The sequence below is a fragment of the Natator depressus genome, chromosome 3 (genome assembly GCF_965152275.1).
Source record: "Natator depressus isolate rNatDep1 chromosome 3, rNatDep2.hap1, whole genome shotgun sequence".
NCBI classification, from domain to species: Eukaryota; Metazoa; Chordata; order Testudines; family Cheloniidae; genus Natator; species Natator depressus.
The window spans coordinates 20189664-20208454 of record NC_134236.1 but is presented as its reverse complement, the minus strand read 5'-3'; the positions used below and the strand labels follow the sequence as shown (position 1 = coordinate 20208454).

General features: G+C 44.2%; 1 protein-coding gene across 1 annotated transcript in view; it reads left to right on the top strand.

Moving 5' to 3' along the window:
* Positions 1-18791, top strand: part of MFSD2B (MFSD2 lysolipid transporter B, sphingolipid) — a 59231-nt gene that overhangs the window by 22097 nt on the left and 18343 nt on the right. Inside the window, exons 6-9 of the mRNA XM_074947515.1 lie at positions 851-1029; positions 9620-9710; positions 9807-9928; positions 12773-12856. Coding sequence (XP_074803616.1) covers positions 851-1029; positions 9620-9710; positions 9807-9928; positions 12773-12856 — 476 coding nt within the window. The remainder of the gene's footprint in view (positions 1-850; positions 1030-9619; positions 9711-9806; positions 9929-12772; positions 12857-18791) is intronic.

Sequence of the window (18791 nt, the reverse complement as noted above, 5' to 3'; positions counted from 1 at the left end):
ATTCTCTAGATCCTTAAAATGATGCTGCTCTTAAGATACTTGTCTCCATGGCGGAAGTAACTCCTATCCCAAGACAGGAGAACAAGTCAGTTAATTCACATAGGTCATTTCCTACGCAGACAGAAGGAGAGTATTTAGATACCCTGGAGCTTTGGGGCTGATAAGGGGGGTGGTATTCAATTTTGTGATGGCATCAGCTGCTGTTGTCACCAGTGGAAGTTGCTCCGATTAAAAACCACAAAACAAAACACAAAGAGGCCCAACACACATGTGCAGTTAGCACAGTCACGTGCACGCAGTTCTAAAAGTCTGGCCCTCAATCACTTTAGATATTAAAACTTAGAGCATACGGGTTTCATGTTCTTCACAAACATCAACTGAGATTGACAGGGTGACTGTGAGGTAGGTAAGTATCCATCCCATTTACAGTTAGAAAAACTGGGTACAGAGAGGGTAGGTGACTTGCTAAAGTCACTATCAGACCCAGGATTAGAACACAGGTGTTCTGGCTCCCAGTCCTGTACTCAGAAATGCCTCTCAGCATTTAAGCTATATTTTAACTGTGGTCCCCTACATACTTTAGCCCCAGCCATATAGATCTTACGTATGTTGTATAGTAATACAGAGGTGGTCAGAGGTGGAATTTCAACTCCATCAAGGGATGCTGACCAGTTGTAACTGAAGTTCAAGTTCTGCTGGTTTTGTTGGTGCCATTTGTGAATGTTCCCTATGTAAAAGGAACATCACTTGCCTCCGTCATTTTGCTCTTTAGTGAGAGAAACAGCGAGGCTCAGTAACAGCGGGTGAAACAAGCTCACTTCCTAACACATGTTTCTGCTTCCCGTTATAGGAATGACCGTGGAAGTGCTTGGAACCTTGATGGGAGCTGCGCTCCACGGACAGATTGTGGCAAGCGCCCATGCCTCTGATCACTGCACCGTGAATCTCACCATAAATGCTGCTGACTCTTCCAGCTCTCTAAGCAACGCTTCCAACCTTGCTGAGTCTTTGGGCCTCCAGTCTCATGGAGTAAGTGCATGCGGTACGGGGACACTAAACCCTAGGGGAGGTTTCAGTGGTGTTACAGCACATCATCCTGCGGGGATATACACGAGGCTGACATGCTTAAGGTTGGTGACATCAGAACCAAGATAGACACCTCATTTTGAACAAGCCCTCCTGTCTGTTCTCTTTTTAATTGCTTCTTGGTACGACAACCAAATTATGCTGAGGAGCTTTGCTGAAGATGCTGAGACATATGGCTGCTGAGGAGGTCTATGGCTACCTTTTCTCTCCCCTAAAGACTGGCTTGCTGTTTAAAATAGAAGCCTAATTAGTAGGGCTGTCAATTAGCTGCAGTTAACACATGCGATTAATGCACAGCACACTTAACGTATTAATTTTTTTAACGCGCGTTAATTGCAGACCCTCTGGGTAGGAGGGCTGCATCAGCTGTTGTAGAGAACCTATGTCCGGTCAGGAGCAGTAACGCAAGCTGCCTTCGGAGGGCGGGAAGAGAAGAAGCTACAGAAAGACACAGTTCTCATCCCGGCAGCGGAGAAGTAGAGATCTTGACACACACACCCACACACACACCCCGCCCCAGGGTGACCATATTTCTTAAACTAAAAACAGGACAAACAGGTGCTCACCCGAGCTGCCTGCGCCCCCGACCTGGCAGGGCTCACCTGAGCCACCCTCTCCATACCTCCCGGGGCTGAGACTAACTCCCCCCACCCCGTGCTCCCGCATCTGAGGCTGCTCCCCCCCACCCCCAAGCTCCCCATTGCCCACAGTGGGGTCTTCCCCTGCCCCACCTGTATGCCGCCCACAGCTGGGACTAGGGCTGACCCCCCACTCCTGAGCCCCATGGGGCTGACCCCAAGCCCCGGACCACCTGGGGCTGATGCTGACCCCCCCAGCTCCGAGCCCCGTGCCACCCGCATCTGGGGCTGAATCCGCCCCCACAGCTCCGCAGTGCCCATGGCTGGGGCTCAATTCCCCCCTCAGTCCTGTGCCACCTGCAGCTGGGGGCTGACCCCTCCCCCAAGCGCTGCGTCTCCCCTGGCTGAGGTTGATTTCCCCCCCCAATCCTCCCAGGGCTCTGCACCACCCAGGAGTCAGCTCTGAAGCCAGCACTGCCTGCCAGTGGCAAATTTCTCCATTTCCGGCGGGCGGGCAGGGCTGCCCTCAGCTTACCGCAGGCAGCAGCTGCCTCTCTCTGCTCTGCCTTGCAGCCGGGACAAGTGCCCAGTTTTGGCGAAGAAGTAGGAACGGCCCGGGCAGAGCTGAAAAAGGGGCCTGTCCTGGCCAAAACGGGACGTATCATCACCCTAGCCAGCCCAGGCCCTGTTGTTCCTGGCCGGCTCCTCATTCCCGGGACCAACCCCCCATTGCCCCTAGCTGGCCGCTCAGTCTGGGGGTACCCCACAGAGCAGTGTTTCCCAAACTTGGGACGCTGCTTGTGCAGGGAAAGCCCCTGGTGGGCCGGGCCGGTTTGTTTACCTGCCACATCCGCAGGTTTGGCCAATTGCGGCTCCCATTGGCTGTGGTTCGCTGTGCCCGGCCAATGGGGGCTGCGGGAAGTGGTGCGGGCCAAGGGACGTGGGAGCCGCGATCGGCCGCACCTGCGGACGCGGCAGGTAAACAAACCAGCCTGTCCTGCCAGGGGCTTTCCCTGAACAAGTGGCGTCCCAAGTTTGGGGAACACTGCCATAGAGAATGTGGGCCTGGCGAGCTCAGCCTCCCTGCACCAGCCTCTCCTCCCCTGCAGTACGATGAGTCCCTGAGGTAAAATCCACCCTCCCTTGCAAACAAGGACTCACTCAGCTGAAGGGAGCCCACCTAGCTCAGTAAATGGAGGTGAGCCCAGTACCAGAAACCACCCTTCCAGAAGCAGCAGCAAGACACCTCCCTCACCCTCCTCCGGCACAAGTCATTGCTTACTTCCCCCCTCCCCTGTTCTCCCCCAACACTGAATGCTTGTTTGTCTGAGTGATTGGCTGAACAAGAAGTAGGACTGAGTGGACTTGCAGGCTCTAAAGTTTTACATTGTTTTATGGTTACATGCAGTTATTCTTTTTTACATAATTCTACATTTGTGAGTTCAACGTTCATGATAAAGATTGCACTACAGTACTTCAATGAGGTGAATTGAAGTTTCTTTTTTTACAGTGCAAATGTTTGTAATAAAAATAAATATAAAGTGAGCACTGTACACTTTGTATTCTGTGTGTAACTGAAATCAATATATTTGAAAATGTAGAAAACATCAAAAAATATTTAAATAAGTGGTATTCTATTATTGTTTAACAGTGCGATTAATCGCGATAAATTTTTTTAATCTCTTGACAGCCCTACTAATTAGCAAAAAATAATTATTCGAGCAGTTGCAGCTTTTAGCCCAGCTGGACAGGATACATTTTTCAAAGCAGCAACTGGGGGTTAATTTCATGGACCCCATCCAGAAAGTTAATGAGAAGCATATGTCTAGAATCCTGTGTGCTGCTTTGAATGTTTATCCTTGCCAGTGTACAAGAGCTATGAATATGGAGGGGGTTTTAGCATGAATCCAGTGGAAGGGGGGCTTTGTGGCTAAGGCACGGAGTGGGACTCAGTGGAGCTAGGCTGTAGAGTTTCTCTGTAACCTTGGACAAGCCACTTAATCATTCTCTGTTTCAGTTCCCCATTTGTGGAGAAATGGAGGCCATTTGTAACTGAGGGGGAAGAAGAGGCAGTTAATGCCTAAGGCCTGATCCAAAGCCCACTGAAGTCAGCTGAAAGTCTCCCATTATGTTTGATAGGTTTTGGATTGGACCATTAGTCTTGAGAACTGGGTTTTTGTCACGTCTTGAGTTATTAGTGAAACAGCTAGCATGTTGGTTGTAACACAATTACTACTGCTACTTGCTGTACCTGCTCTATGACTGTTACTATTTACATTGATCTGATCTGTCCATTTATATGTCAGCTGTGACTGGCTCCCTCCAAGGGAGACTTCCTTGACCTGATTTTGATCTCAGTTGCACCTGTGTAAATCAGAAGTTGCTTCAGTGAAGTCAATGGCATTACACTGGCATAAGATGGTGCAAGTGAGAGGAGAATCAGGCCCCCTGTGTATCTTTTTTCATTGCTGCTAAGCAGTTGGAATAGGGCGGTTCTAATAGCAAACTAAGTGTCTTTTCCGGTGTGGGCTTTAACAAGACACAAAACATTGTCCCAGCTTTCATTGTAACCCCTAGTGGGCATTTCATCCTAGCCCCTTAGTGACTCTGAAAAAGTGATTCTGAAAAAGATTTGGGGGTCATGGTGGATAATCAGCTGAACATGAGCTCCCAGTGTGATGCTGGGCCAAAAGAGCTAGTGCGATCCTGGGTTGGATAAACAGGGGAATCTCAAGTAGGAGTAGAGAGGTTATTTTACCTACGTATTTGGTACTGGTGCAATGAATGCTGGAATATTGTGCCCAGTTCTGATTCCCACAATTAAAGAAGGATGTTGATAAATTGAAGAGGGTTCAGAGAAGAGCCACGAGAACGATTAAAGGATTAGAAAACCTGCCTTATAGTGAGAAAAATCAAGGAGCTCAATCTACTTAGCTTAACAAAGAGAAGGTTGAGTGACTTGATTACAGTCTATAAGTATCCACATGCAGAACAAATATTTAATAATGTGCTCTTCAGTCTACCAGAGAAAGGTTTAACACTATCAAATAGCTAGACAAATTCAGACTGGATATAAGGTGTAAATTTTTGACTGTGAGGGTACTTAACCATTGGAACAACTTCCCAAGAGGTGCAGTGAGTCACCATCACTGACAATTATTAAATCGAGATTGGATTTTTTTCTAAAAGATATACTGTAGGAATTATTTTGGGGAAGTTCATTAGCATATGCTATACAGGAGATCGGACTAGATGATCACAATGGTCCCTTCTGGCCTTGGAATCTATGAACAGATGAATTTGCTCACATCACAAAATTGCCATACAAATTGACAAGTCTCTGCACAAGAGGTTTTCAAGAGAGGACTGGCTGGAGGCGTGGCAGGACAGGATTAAAGTGCCGTGGCAGCCTTTTGCCTTGCAGTGCCTGCTTTCGTTAGAGCTGTTGAGTAACCCCTGTCTTCCAAATCCCCTAAACAGCATTAAAGAAAAGAACCAGACATGAGGTCATGTGGGAATGTTTGTGTGTGAAAATCCTACTCTTGTGCATTGTTGGGGCAAGGGGATGTGGTGGGTAGAAAGGGCTGTTTTGCAAAGTGTTGAGCTCCAAGTGATTTTATCTTCAAAATTACAAAAAAATGATAATGTGGAGGACAAGAAGTAGTTGGGGCCAAATCTTAATTGTCTCTATTTCAGGGATGTGACCCCACTGTTTTAGTCACATGAGCTTCTTCTGACTGTGCCGTAGGGGACAGCATGATGACAGACAAACAAAATAACCACAGTAATTAGCTATGACTTTCCCCCCTTGCTTTAATAATATAATAACAAAAACCAAAACAGAACACAAGCAGTAAGCAATTGCTACTACAGATACAATCTCTTCTGTCTGTGTTTCCGTGAAGAGCTCTCAACAGAGATTAGACCAGTGATACACAAGTACTCCTTTTCTTTTTACTCAGACCTCAGTGCTTCGGGAGCCAAATTAGTGATCAGTATTGCCCCAAAGAGCCACGTAGTATGAATTCATTGTTTCATTCTCACAGCAAAATGGCTGGCTCAGTATTATTATTTTATCAATTACAATTGGTTAATAACATGGTAAAAGCATCCTAATTGGTTAATAACTTAGATTGGTTCATAATTAAATCAGACAATGTTTTAGTATCACGTGCTGCAAAGAGCCGCAGGAGACACATTAAGGAGCCACTTGCGACTCACGAACTTCAGACTGAGTATCACTGGATTGGTTAGTTCCCCCCAGTGGGAACACACTTCTCCAGGAGAATTAAGACCGAAGTACATTGTCCCAAAATCAGTAGGGAGGCCTGTCTCAGTGTATCATAAATAACTAAAACAATTTATAGATAGGCTAAGGAATTTCATTTAAGGAACAGTGAATCCTGTTTGGTTTGTCATGGATAACCTAACCAATTTAAACATGGGCAAAGGCGAAGAAAGCATTTAACCTAGTTACTTAAAAGGAAGCCATTTAAGGAGCAGTTTTGAGACAGGAACATTAATAAATGTTCAAGAATCTTAAATTCAAAGTACAGTAGAACTTCAGAGATACAAACACTAGAGTTACAAACTGACCGGTCAACCACATACCTTGTTTGGAACTAGAAGTACACAGTCAGGCAGCAGCAGAGACAAAAAAAAAAAAAAAGGCAAATTCGGTACAGTACTGTGTTAAATGTAAACTACTAAAAAAAAAAAAGGAAAATTCTAAAGAAAAAGATTTGACAAGATAGGGAAACTGTTTCTGTGCTTGTTTCATTTAAATTAAGATGGTTAAAAACAGCATATTTCTTCTGGATAGTAGAGTGTCAAAGCCGTATTAAGTCAATGTTCAGTTGTAAACTTTTGAAAGAATAACCATAACATTTTGTTTAGCGTTACAAACATTTGAGAGTTATGAACAATCTCCATTTCTGAGGTGTTCGTAACTCTGAGATTCTACTGTAAATCCTGCTATTTTTTCTCTTTTTACCAAGATTAGCTCGTGTCTCCTTTTGATGTTCACAGTCAAAGCAATCTAGTTTTTAATAGGAGAAGTTGTTAATGCCTTAAATTACAATAGTATTTCAAGTCCATTAAAATTATTACAAGAAACAACTCTAATCCCTTGGCAATGCTCTTGCAGACTCTATCTCACCAACAATGCTGAAGTCTCAATGATGTCATTGTGCTGCAGAAGCAGTGCTGAGCTGGAAGGTTGCTTCTTTGTTCTTCTTAGCTGTCTGGTTGCTGCTGTGTGCTTGCTTGTAGAGATGAGGTGGCCAGGCTGAACTGAGTGCATAAGAAAGCAGAACCATGTAAGAGCATAATAGCACATAAGAGTTTGTAAGAACAAGCATGAGAACAGTGCATGTCCCACTTCCGAGGAATTTATACTTTTCTCTTTGCATAGTCTCACTGAAGGTGGAAGAAGTACACTTTTCAGGGCTTGGCTGGATTCAGATATCAGATGCTGTTGGCTTTCATTGGGTTAGCACCTTCATGGGATTGCCTTGGTAGCATCTTCATCTCATGAATATGCAATCTGTTAACACACATGCAGTAGAGCTGTAATTCTTCAGCTTTATAGTTGTATTGACTTTTGGCTTTGTGGCAGGAAATTCTCAGAACATCTTTAGAGTTTTAACTCTCTTTTATTCAGTTCATTTTCTGAGCGATTTCTTTAGTTCCAACAAGGTTTTGAAATTGTTTCATAGAAGTCAAAACACAGTCCAAAAATTATTTCAGCTGTTCAAATAGTCTTTTTTAATTTAAATTATTATTCAAAAGAGCCTTTAAACTTAAATGATCATCAGATAAAGTATTGTCTTTTCTTCTTAACAGTCGTTGCAGAAGTTTTTCTTGTCTTTTTTGAGTTTGGCAAGATGTTTAAGCTTTGCCAGGTAACTGATTAATTCCCCAGTGAATATCAATATTTTATACTCAAATGGTTTCTTATATTAACCTGTTACAGCATTCAGATGACCTTGCTATATTTGTACATAAAACATCTTACAAGTCACATAATAGTAGTCTCAGGAAGTTGCTATTTGAAGAGCTAGTTTTAGATACAAAACATTTGCAAATACGCATCTCAAAGGAAGCATATAACATCTTAAACAGTTGAGGGACAACAAGGGTTTTCCCCATCAAGAGGATAGATGAGTCAGAATTAGCCAATATCTCCTGTAAAACATTTCCCAGCCATAAATGTTCTCCTTGAAGTTTAAAGAATGAAGACGTTAAAGTTTTGTAAAAGAAATCAGTTTTGATTAGGATATTTCTAGAATTCTTTGTGTGGGGTTTAAAACTAAAGATTTTCTCTCTGTAAAGATGAGGGGGAAAGAAGCCCACTTTTATGACTTAGTTTACAGCTCTGAAAACACATCCTAAGCATAACTACTTATCCTGAATAAAGAATAGCCTTACATTCATGTGTACAACCATGGCTCTTTCTAAAACATAAATATCTAACAGTTTGATTTTTTTGAGGTAAAGATCACGTCTGTACCAAACTTTTATCTTGACATGGAGGAGGTGGCCTGTTCTTTGAGAAGATGCCATTGTTGGTTAAAGTTTTTTTTTGACCAAATGGTTTCTAGATTTGCAACCTACGATTTGTAGTATATTCATAGGCTTGTCAGAACTTTATTCTTATTTTTTGATAATTTCAATGGCTAATATCAATGTTTACTTTTTAACCATTTTTTTCTACTTTTATCAATTTAAATTTTCACAGTTGCACAGTTTATGGGTTTTCGGCATTTTTTCTATTTTAATCTATTTAAATGTTCGTGGTTGCAAGAAATTATTGGGGGAGGGACAGCTGGGGGGGTTCAGACAGTAATTATTTAATGACTGTAGACAATGAGATTCAAAAAGTTAAAGCTCTGTAATGGTTAAAACACAAATTGTCGACATTATATAATGTCAGAAAATACAAAGTAAATATGCTTATATCAAACTTTACTAAATTTCTCAAGCAGTGTTAGGAAGGCTTTTGTTACTGACTCACATGACTTTCTCATAAACAAACTAGGGAAATAAAGCCTAGACAAACCTACTGTAAGGTGGAACTGTGGCAAAGAGAGACTAAGTGACTTGCCTCAGATCACACAGAAAGTCTGTAGTGGAGCAGTAAGTTGAATCCAGGTTGCTCCAGTCCTAGGCTAGCATCTTAACCACTGGACCGTCCTTTCTCTCCATTGGGCACCCTGACACTGAGGTATCCAAAATCATTAGTCACTTTTGACAATCTTAGCCCTGGCCCATAAGCAGTGCTGTTAGAAATGTGGTTTCAAGGTATAAAAGCCAAGGCAATAGTTAGCCTACCATAGCCAGTGCTTAATTTGTGCCAGGCTTTGCCCGGGCTGAGCCCCGGCACCTCTAGGCTTGGCAGTTCATAGCCCCAGCACCTCCAGGGTGGCTGCATCAGTTATGAATGTAGAAAACTTGCTTGAGCCCCGGCACCTCTTTCATTACAAATTAAGCACTGACCATAGCTGACTTAATTGGAAGACGTGGATACTCAGCAGCACTGGGGATTGGGCCCTGCTATTTTTACTATGAGATGTCAAAAGCAGGGCTGGTTTTGTTTTCCCAAAAATATTGTCAAGGTCAGCTCACACCTGGGTCTCACCTTACCTTAACCTGAAAAATTTGAGGGAGCCAGGGTTCCCTATAATGGTCGTAGCTTGTGCTGACCCCTGGAAAATATCACTCTGTAAAACGGTAGCCTGCTCTGGTCAAATGAATAGCACGCTTATATCCTAACATGGCACAATCCCCATTGTTTTGTATGTAAATCTTGCCCAGGCTGGTATTAAAATTATTTCTATCTAGGATCTATAATTTGTCTTTTCTCAATGTAGTGGTCCATTTACTTTTGTTGAGCCAGAGCAGTGCAATCAGGCTTTTACTGTCCTTATCTGTAATAAGTCTCTTTCCTTTTAAAGAGAGAACTCTACATGATTGCAGCGGGAGTAATAGGAGGGGTGTATCTATTCGGCATTCTTATCCTTTTCATTGGAGTAAAAGAGAGAGACGGTAAGTTAAATTCAAATACGTCTGGGTTTCAAAGTGATTCTTTCCCACTTAGGTTTGGAAAATATGACATTATTTTATGTATTCCACCCCTTGTAGATCCTTACGCCTTAAATTCAGACAAAGCAATTCCTTTCTTTAAGGGACTGAGACTCACAATGAAGCATGGTCCGTACTTGAAGCTTACAGCTTCGTTTCTTCTCATCTCAACAGCCATTCAGGTAACTCCAGTCTTTGCAAGTCCATGCATCGGACTTGTTCTACCCACATCATGAAAGAGTCAGAAGCAGCAGCTGGAATGTAAATAGCCCTAGACTTGCAAGCAGAGCTGGTGATTCGGTAGATTGTGTTTTTCCCCTCTGAGTCAATATGGAACTAATGCCCTGCTGTCGTGCTAAGGGGCATTGTGTTGCTGGAAGTAATATCTTTCAAACAAGAAATAAAACCTAAAGCCCTGACCACTTATTAAATATTCTATGGCTTTTTTTTCATTAAAGGCCCAGTTTGTCTCATTATATTCTACCTACCTAAAATCTCCTAGGTTCAATCATCTAGGGAATACTTTTTCACTTCTCCCAAACCTGTTCTGCAATGTGTGCTGCATTAAACCATTGCCCTATGTGACTGTGTTTTAATAGTACCTGAAGTGGTTCCTATAGATTTTTGAGAAGGAAGGCACTACGTAAGTGTAAGATGATATTCCATCACCCAGGCATACAGCACTACTTCTAGTTATAACTAGAGCCACAAAATTCAGATCTGGATCAGCTGCTATATTTTGAACCTCCCAAAAGAAACACAGTGAGGCAGCATCACATCGATAGATGTATAAAAACCTGAAACTGATAGATTCTCAACCCACATTCCCCAAAGTTCAGTTCTGTTTTGATCCAGGATTTTGAGATCTGTGCTCATCTCCGTTAATCATTTCAGTGTGTTTCCTTAGGATTCATTACCTTAATCATTAGGGCTCTATCAAATTCACGGCCATGAAAAACATGTCATGGACCGTGAAATCTGGTCTGCCCCGTGAAATCTGGTCTTTTGTGTACTTTTACCCTATACTATACAGATTTCACCAGCGTTTCTCAAACTGGGGGTCCTGACCCAAAAGGGCGCCAGATGGGGGGTCACAAGGTTATTGTAGGGGGGTCATGGTATTGCCACCCTTACTTCTGCGCTGCTGCATCCTTCAGAGCAGAGCGGCTGGAGAGTGGTGGCTGCTGGCCGAGGGCCCAGCTCTGAAGGCAGCAGCGCAGAAGTAAGGGTGGCAATACCATGGACCCTTCCTCCCCCCCGCAACCCAATAATAACCTTACAACCTTTCCAATCCCCTTTTGGGCCAGGACTCCTACAACTACATATCTGAAATAATGAAATTTATGATTTTTAAAATCCTATGATTGTGAAATTGATCAAAATGGATCGTGAATTTGGTAGGGCCCGATTAATCATCATCTTTATTTTTTTTAAAAGCAGATCATAATATCCATGTTTTTGGCACTAGTCCATTAGCCACATGAACCATCAGTCAACCGGCGCTGTGACACTATGACAAGAGTTATGCTTATAATGTACTCATACTTTGTTTGCCAACTGTCGTGGCGAATTAATAAGTCCTGTGGAAGGACTGTCACTCCTCCATGGCTTTGTGCTTGTCACAAAGAACCTCTGAAAATATGTTTGCAAAGAAATAGCCACATTTCCTGTTGGCATGGATTTGGGTTCAGTTAGCAAGGCTTCCTGATTGTGTATCTGGCAGTTTTTGCTTGAGGGACAGACCTGAGACTGAGAGACGGTAACACAGGCATCTCCCCTCACATCAAATAATGTAGTCCGTCTGAGCAACAACAGGCAAGGGAAGATTCAGGTAGGCTCCTTGAGATCCAGACTCTTACAGCACTCACTCACTTAGGCAGCATGTGGCCTGGCATGGCACACAGCTGCCTGCAGACAGTCACCTATTGACAACACCCAGGGAGGAGGAGGTGCACCCTGGGCCCATCTTGTACCCTCAGGTCTCAAAGAGGCGGGGGAAGGCAGGCAGCAGCTGGGAGCTCTCTTGCTCCAACTTGGCTGGTATGTGCAGCACAGGCTGCTGCCTGTCTGGGGGGGGGGTCGTGTCGTTTTGGAGTGGGGGCAGAGGGTGAAGGGATCGGGAGACATAGTTCTGGTGGATCTGACCCCAATATGGTGTTTTTCCACCATATGAAATGAGAGCACAGCAGACTATGGCACAAGCTGGAGAAGGCATTGGGGAGGTGGGAGGGAGCAGAATACTCGGCCTAATTTGTACATAAACTAAAAAAGTTGTTAATTTTTTGGCCCTCAAAGGAACAGTTCATCAAGCTTCCATACAAGACACAGATTCTTCTCTAGGCCTTCCACCTTCCCAAAATAACCAGAGAAGGGCCTGGACCAGGACTTCAGTTCCAAGCCTCGCCCTGAACTCTCAAAATCCTGGATGATAATTCTTGTGACTCACCTATCTGTATAATAGACAGGAACTGGATCCTCCAACCCAAACAGTACCCAAACTTGTGGGCAGTTCTGATCCTGAGGTAGGGCCCATGTACAAATATAAGCAACATGATTAAGCCACTCTGGATCAGTTACTGCACTTCAGAGGGTTGTCATGATTAATTTCAGCTGAGGGGGAGAGTAAATTGCTTAGGAGCCATGGCTTTAATTAAAAGATGCATGGTATTACTGTGTAAGAGGCAGTCTGTGGAAGCGGAATGAAACTTTTTTCAGCAAACTGCTGTCTGTAACTAACCAGTTACAATAGGCAAGCTCTAAGGTTGTAAATAGACTCTTCTCTCCTTCCAATAAACTAGTCTTCCATATGGCAACCTACTAGTTTGATACATTCAGGACCTGATCTGTCTGTCACTTTACCCCAGCTTTACCTTGACATTACTCCAGTGTCTTCAGTGGAGTTACTCCTGATTTAAACTGATGTAAGTGAGAGCAGAATCAGGACCGAAAAGCTTGGATTTATTTAATAACTGATTTGTTATAGGTGATGTAATGAAATTCTTTTTGATGTTGTCTTCATTGCACAGCTTGAGCAGAGCAATTTTGTCCTGTTTTGCACCCATGCAGCCAGTCTTCACAGTCACTTCCAGTATTTAGTGGTGACCATCTTGGTGAGTTGCACTGAAACAAATGAGCGGTTTTTGGGGGGAGGAGTGAGAAGCAGGGCTGAACTTTGTTTCTTTGACAGAGGGGGTTGTTCAATGGAGCAGCTTGCATTTAAGCAGCTCAGGTTAAGTGACTACAAATTGTTAGCACCTGTGGGCTGTTGCAATGAGTTTGATCACCATCCCATTCCTAGCGGACGTTGTGGAACTTGTAGGGAGAGGAAAGGTCTGGAATATTCAATTTATTTCTTAGTGTTCACGTGTACCTACGAGCCACTTCCTGCCTCTTGAAGAGGTGAACCATTGTGCATGAAGGGAGGTCTGGAATTTTAGCTTCTGTTTCCCTCTCACCAGTCTGATATGCCAAGAATTAAACAAGTTTCCCTTGTGCATTCATACCTGTGGGCCCTCTGTGCCAGGCAACCTGCAGGGATAAATATTTAAAGTATTCTCAGATGCAGTGAATTGCTGTATAAAGGCATCAGTGCTGCTTTACAGATACCTTTACAGAGTCCTCTTCCTTCACGCTCTTGGGTGGAGTTCTGTCCAGACTTACTTACGTGGGTGATCCTCTTGCAACCAAGCTACGAATTGCTCCATTAATGCATGCCTCCCTCTGAGTGTACATTGGTGAAATGCTGCAGCTCTCATGCTTCTGATTAAAGCCCTCCGAGGACAAATAGAAAGTTTAATGTGTAATTGCTGGGGTATGTGCCTGCTGAAAATGCTTCATGTAGACCTTTCCCTTTCTTTTGCCTGGCCTTTTAAGTACTGTACCAACCTTTGTCAGAGAAGCTTCTGCTTGCTCTCCTCTTGGGCCTGGCTTCTGCCAGGGGGACTGTTTGGGGTATCTGAGAGGAGCCTTCATTGTTTCCATTTTGCCCCCCCTTTCCTCTTCAACCTTTTTGATGCTTCCTTTCTTACATTAAAGCACTGCAAAGGCTGATCTTTTCCAGTGACTAAAATTAATAAGAGGTGGAACAAAGGCCCACTTCTGCAAGTGCTGGTCCCTGTATATATTCCACTGTGGGCTATGTATGAACTCCATGTGCCTGAGACTGGATGATTCTTGTTAGTGTCCATTAGTCTTCATGTGCACTCCTTCCCTCCTTGTGCTCTGATCTGAGGATGTAAGCAGCCATGCAGACCAACTGCCTCTCCAGTTCCTTCTTACTGTTTCATGGTCTGAGTCTGAACTTTCCAGTGTCCATAGGGCTGATCCTCCTTCATCAAACCTGTAAATATTATAAACTGTAAATACCGAATATAAAAATTCTTTGTTAGTTTATTAGATAATCAGGTTTCGGGGAACATGTCCCCCTTCCCAGTATGGGACTCCATTTATGGGCAGGATTCTGGCCTTCAAGAACTGTGTCTCCTGTCCCTGTTCCTTCCCAAGGCAATGACCATCAGACATGCCTCTACTGCTTCAGAGAAGCTCATATCTCTGCTAAGTGCAGTATCTGTCACTCCTCCCCATGCTGTGTAGTAGTAAAATTTTATGTTTGTATTTTATATAGTTTAAAATAAAGAAGAATAATGTAGTATGTATTAAACATATTGGTGTATGATTTGATCATACCTGCCAGCCACCCTTTTTGAATAGCAGAAAGGAATGGCCTAATGGGCATTGGTAGGGATACATCAGCCAGAATCTGTGTCTGGACTAATTTCAAGTCAGTAACAGATCCTTTGAGGGTCACCAATTTGTTGTAGGTTTAGCATTTTAAAATAAGTAAAGGAATGACACGATTCTTTTCTTTTGCATTGCAATTTGATGTTCCTGTTCAAAATGTTCTGCGTAAATTAATTCTGTTTTGTGTGTAAATGAGGAATATGTGGGTTAAGAAATAAGTGTGAAGGCCATCGCTGAACCAGATATGGTCTAAGGAGGAGCCGGAGACAGACACAAGGGTGCCAGAAGGCTGCAACATGCCCCTATTGAAATGTCAAAGGAGGGCAAATTAATGACTCTAAAAATAAGACAAGCACCTATCAATGGGAACAAATATCAGTAATCAAAACCAGCATGGAATAACTCCCTAAAAAACTTAATAAAAAAACAAAATAAAAAATAAAAAAACAATTTAAGAAAACAAGCACTTGTCAAACAATTGATTACAGCATGACGGTGCAAAACTCATCGGTCCCAATGAAGGAAAATCACTGTATAAACAGGGGGCCTTGCCATGAAACTTTGGGTCCATCCTGCCAAGACTTCCCCGGAGCACCGTATTGTGACCGATGGAACCTGGCTCCTCCCTACTCGTGATCAACCTAGCTGGCCACTAGATTGATCCGGACTCTGGACTGGTAACTATAACATCGACTGGCGGGACAAGCATGGGAGTTCAGGCCTAGGAAACACCTCATGGAACCAGACTGCACTGCACAGTGTTTTGAGGCATTGAGGAGCACGCTGCCCAGCACTAGCACTTCAGACACAGTGACAGGCAAAGGTAGAGCCAAGCATTCTTCCTCTCAGGTTCACTGCAAAGGCAAGAAAGCCTCTCCAAGGCTAGAGGAAAATTCCCCTCTAGATCCACTTCTACAAGTGTGTAGCCCTTCACACCTGGGCCAAGGAAACTTGAAAACCCATCGAAGTCATGGTACCGACCCACAGGCTGCAAAGACAGAGGGTGCCTCCCCTTCAGCACCATCGGCAGCAGCAGGACCGTTGGTGCTGAGTCAAGAGAGGCATGAACCTAGACAGTCTGACCTGATACTAGCAAAGGGGCCATTGGTACTGGTGCACACTTCTGAGCCAACGCTGAAGGTTAACAGGGAGAAGACGCCTCATGGGGGCAAATATACCCTTTCGGAGGACATCACCATCCTGCCAGATCTGGAATCTCCCATCTTATCGGGCCCGGTTCTTACAAGGGAGATCACGACACTATCGGTCCACAAACGTTATGAAAGAAGTTGATCTCCTGTTCCCTTTACTAGTCAGGGTATTTCCTCACTGACAGTTCCAACAGCACCACTTTTGGAGATGGAGCCCATGTTCTCTTCGCCAGGCAATTCTGATATGGGAGAAGGACCGTCATCACTTCCTCCAAGACATGTCAGCCTTGATAGAGGTTCCAGAATCTCCTGGGGCCTGCCATTACTGCATAAGTTGGGGTACCCCCCAGGACTAATGGTATTCTATGCCTTGGGGTCCAGATGAACCCATACTGGACCCCATGTTGGCCCTGCTGGGGACCATGGGACCTGCTGGGGACCATGGGACCTATGCATGCATTATCCTGTATCTGTACAGGCCCACTGAGACTCTCCCCATCCCTCTCCTCAGAGTGACCAGCGTGAACGCCATCTGGAGCCCATGGGGAAAGAAGAAGAGCCATATCCAGTGGTACCACTGGTATTGTGTGGCATATTGTCTTCTTTTCCTGACATGGCAGTTGCCCCAGCATTACCACTGTAGCCAGATCTATGCATTATATATATAGAGAGAGAGAGATTAGATTACTTAAGAATCCCAAGTTATCACTTTGAGGCCCAGTATTATTTCAATTATTATATAGTTGGGAACCCTGATGTGCCCAGTTGCAACACTCACACTATGGGAACTCGTCTATGTTTACAAATAATTATTAATACATTTAGCACAGTCCTAAAAACCCCAACTCTGTAAGGTAGAGAGAAATACTACAGAGTATACATCTGCACATCCATATACTCACACCATCCCTTTTAGAACAACCTGAAATGTTAGCCATCATCTTCCCCATCATCACCAGTGGCCATTATTCTGGCACCTTCCAAGGACTACATCTCCTTCTCCTACAGCCCCTAGGCTGGGATGCAACTTTTATAATACGTTATGCTGATGCACTATGTTTGATGCATATTCAGTAGGGGATTTTCCCCTTTTCCTTATTTGTATTTCCCCACCTTACTAATGTCAGAGTGTCTTTCTTCTATAGGTTAGTGTATCAATGATCTCAACTTATTAACATATATCTCAATTCATTACCATGGCCCTCTTGTGGTTAGGTAGCTCATTTGCCTGTTACATATGTCAACTCATTGTCATGACACTTTTGTGGTTGGATCATGTACCTGTGGTTAAAACTTCACCTTAAACATGCTATTTTCGGCTCCCCAATACTTGGGGTTTTCGTTGGCTGTTTATCTGTTCAAAGGTCATAGGCCTCAAGCTTTATGCTAACTTGCTAAAGCTAATGTCTTACAGGATACAGGCCTGTAGGTTCCTTGCATTATTGCTGAATATAATGCAAAGCAGAATATAATGCAAAGCAGTGAATATAATAAAGGCAAACTAGCCCACTGGGCTTCTCTATCTCTACCAGATAATCACTAACAGGAATTGTTAAAAAGGATTGCTGAAGCCCACCATGTTCCCGTATAGGAAGACCAAGAGTCATCCCACAAAACCCTGCAGAGTACAGAGCATACAGAGTAGCACTCCAGTCAACAAGGCTATCTGAGAGCTGGCCAAAGTGATGTGGCACACCCAAGCAATGATGTGGCACACCCAAGCCACTTCCAAGAGGGCAGAAAAGAGGCACTCCTTAAAGGACTCAAGGGTATTCACCCCCAGTGCCCAAGAGGAAATACACCAGGCAACCTTATAAGCCTAGACCAACATCACTGCCCTTCTTTCAGTAAGGAGGATACGAACTGCCACGAAAGCGTCCGAGGGTGCAGTGGAGCAAGTGTACTTCTTCTTCCGTTCCTTTCCAACTGTAACTGCCCATCAAGAAGTACTTTTGACAGGACTTTTGAGAGATGCGAACCTGCTCAAATGCCAGGTCCTCTCACCTCAGAGATCCATTATGATGGCTGCCTAGCTCAATTTTCCCACATACGGTGGAGGATAACAAGAGACAAATGTGTTCTCATTACTATCCACTTTGGTTACACTGTAGCATTTCTCTCCTCTCTCCCTCCAAAGCCTGCCTCCCTGTCCCTTTTAAGGATACTGTTATTCAAGGTAAGGAGGCTCCCTACTTCTATAGGCAGCCATTGAGTCTGTATCATTATCAAGGAAGGGGATTTTATTCCAAATATTTTCTAATCCCCAAGGAGAAAGGTGGATGGAAACCCATATCACACCTCCTGCACCTCAGTGTTTTCAGCCAAAGACTAAGATTCAGGATGGTCACCTTGGCATCAATAAACCCATACCTAAACAGAAATGAATAGTTCACAGCTCCCCACATGAGAGCCTAATTTCATATAAACCTCTTCCCCTCCTACAGAATGTTCATGATAGATATGAAGCATTATCAGTACAGGGTGCTTTCTTTTGGACTGGCAACAGCAACCAGAGTATTTACAAAGGTATTTTTGTTAGTGGCAGCATGCTTCCAGCACAATGGTTCCATTGTCTTTCCATACCTAGACTGCTGGCTTCTCATGGAAAAGTCTCAACAGGAGGGAATGACATCAACCTCATCTCTCATTAATCTTCTAACATCAGTAGGTACTCCTGGGGAAATGCAAGCGCAGAATTTATATCCCCCAGCAGATTTCTTTGCTTCCCCGCAGAAGAATGACTTTCTGACAGGGAAGCAAAGGGAAGCCATAAGAGCAGTCATCCAACCCTCCACAGCAGTATGTTTTGGGTGCCCAGCGCAGCCAGCAGAGAGGTAAATCACTGTGGGGCAGGAAGCGGGATGTCTGGTGGCTCCTACCCTGCGCTGGGGAGGACGGGACTTCCTCTTCCCCTGCACAGCATCTGGGACTGGGTAAGACTCAGTGCCAGATTACTCCCCCAGCAGCAGAAAGCTCTGCAAACTCCCCCCTGACTTCCTGTACCCATCACTTCTCAGATGCAGAGGGAGGGATCCCTCTACAGAGAGCTGCTCCCCCATCCACCCAACCCCCATGCATCCAGACGCCCTTATACCCAGACCCCCCCCCCCCGCACTCAAGTCCCCCCGATAAGCCCTACTCCCCCTGCTTCTGG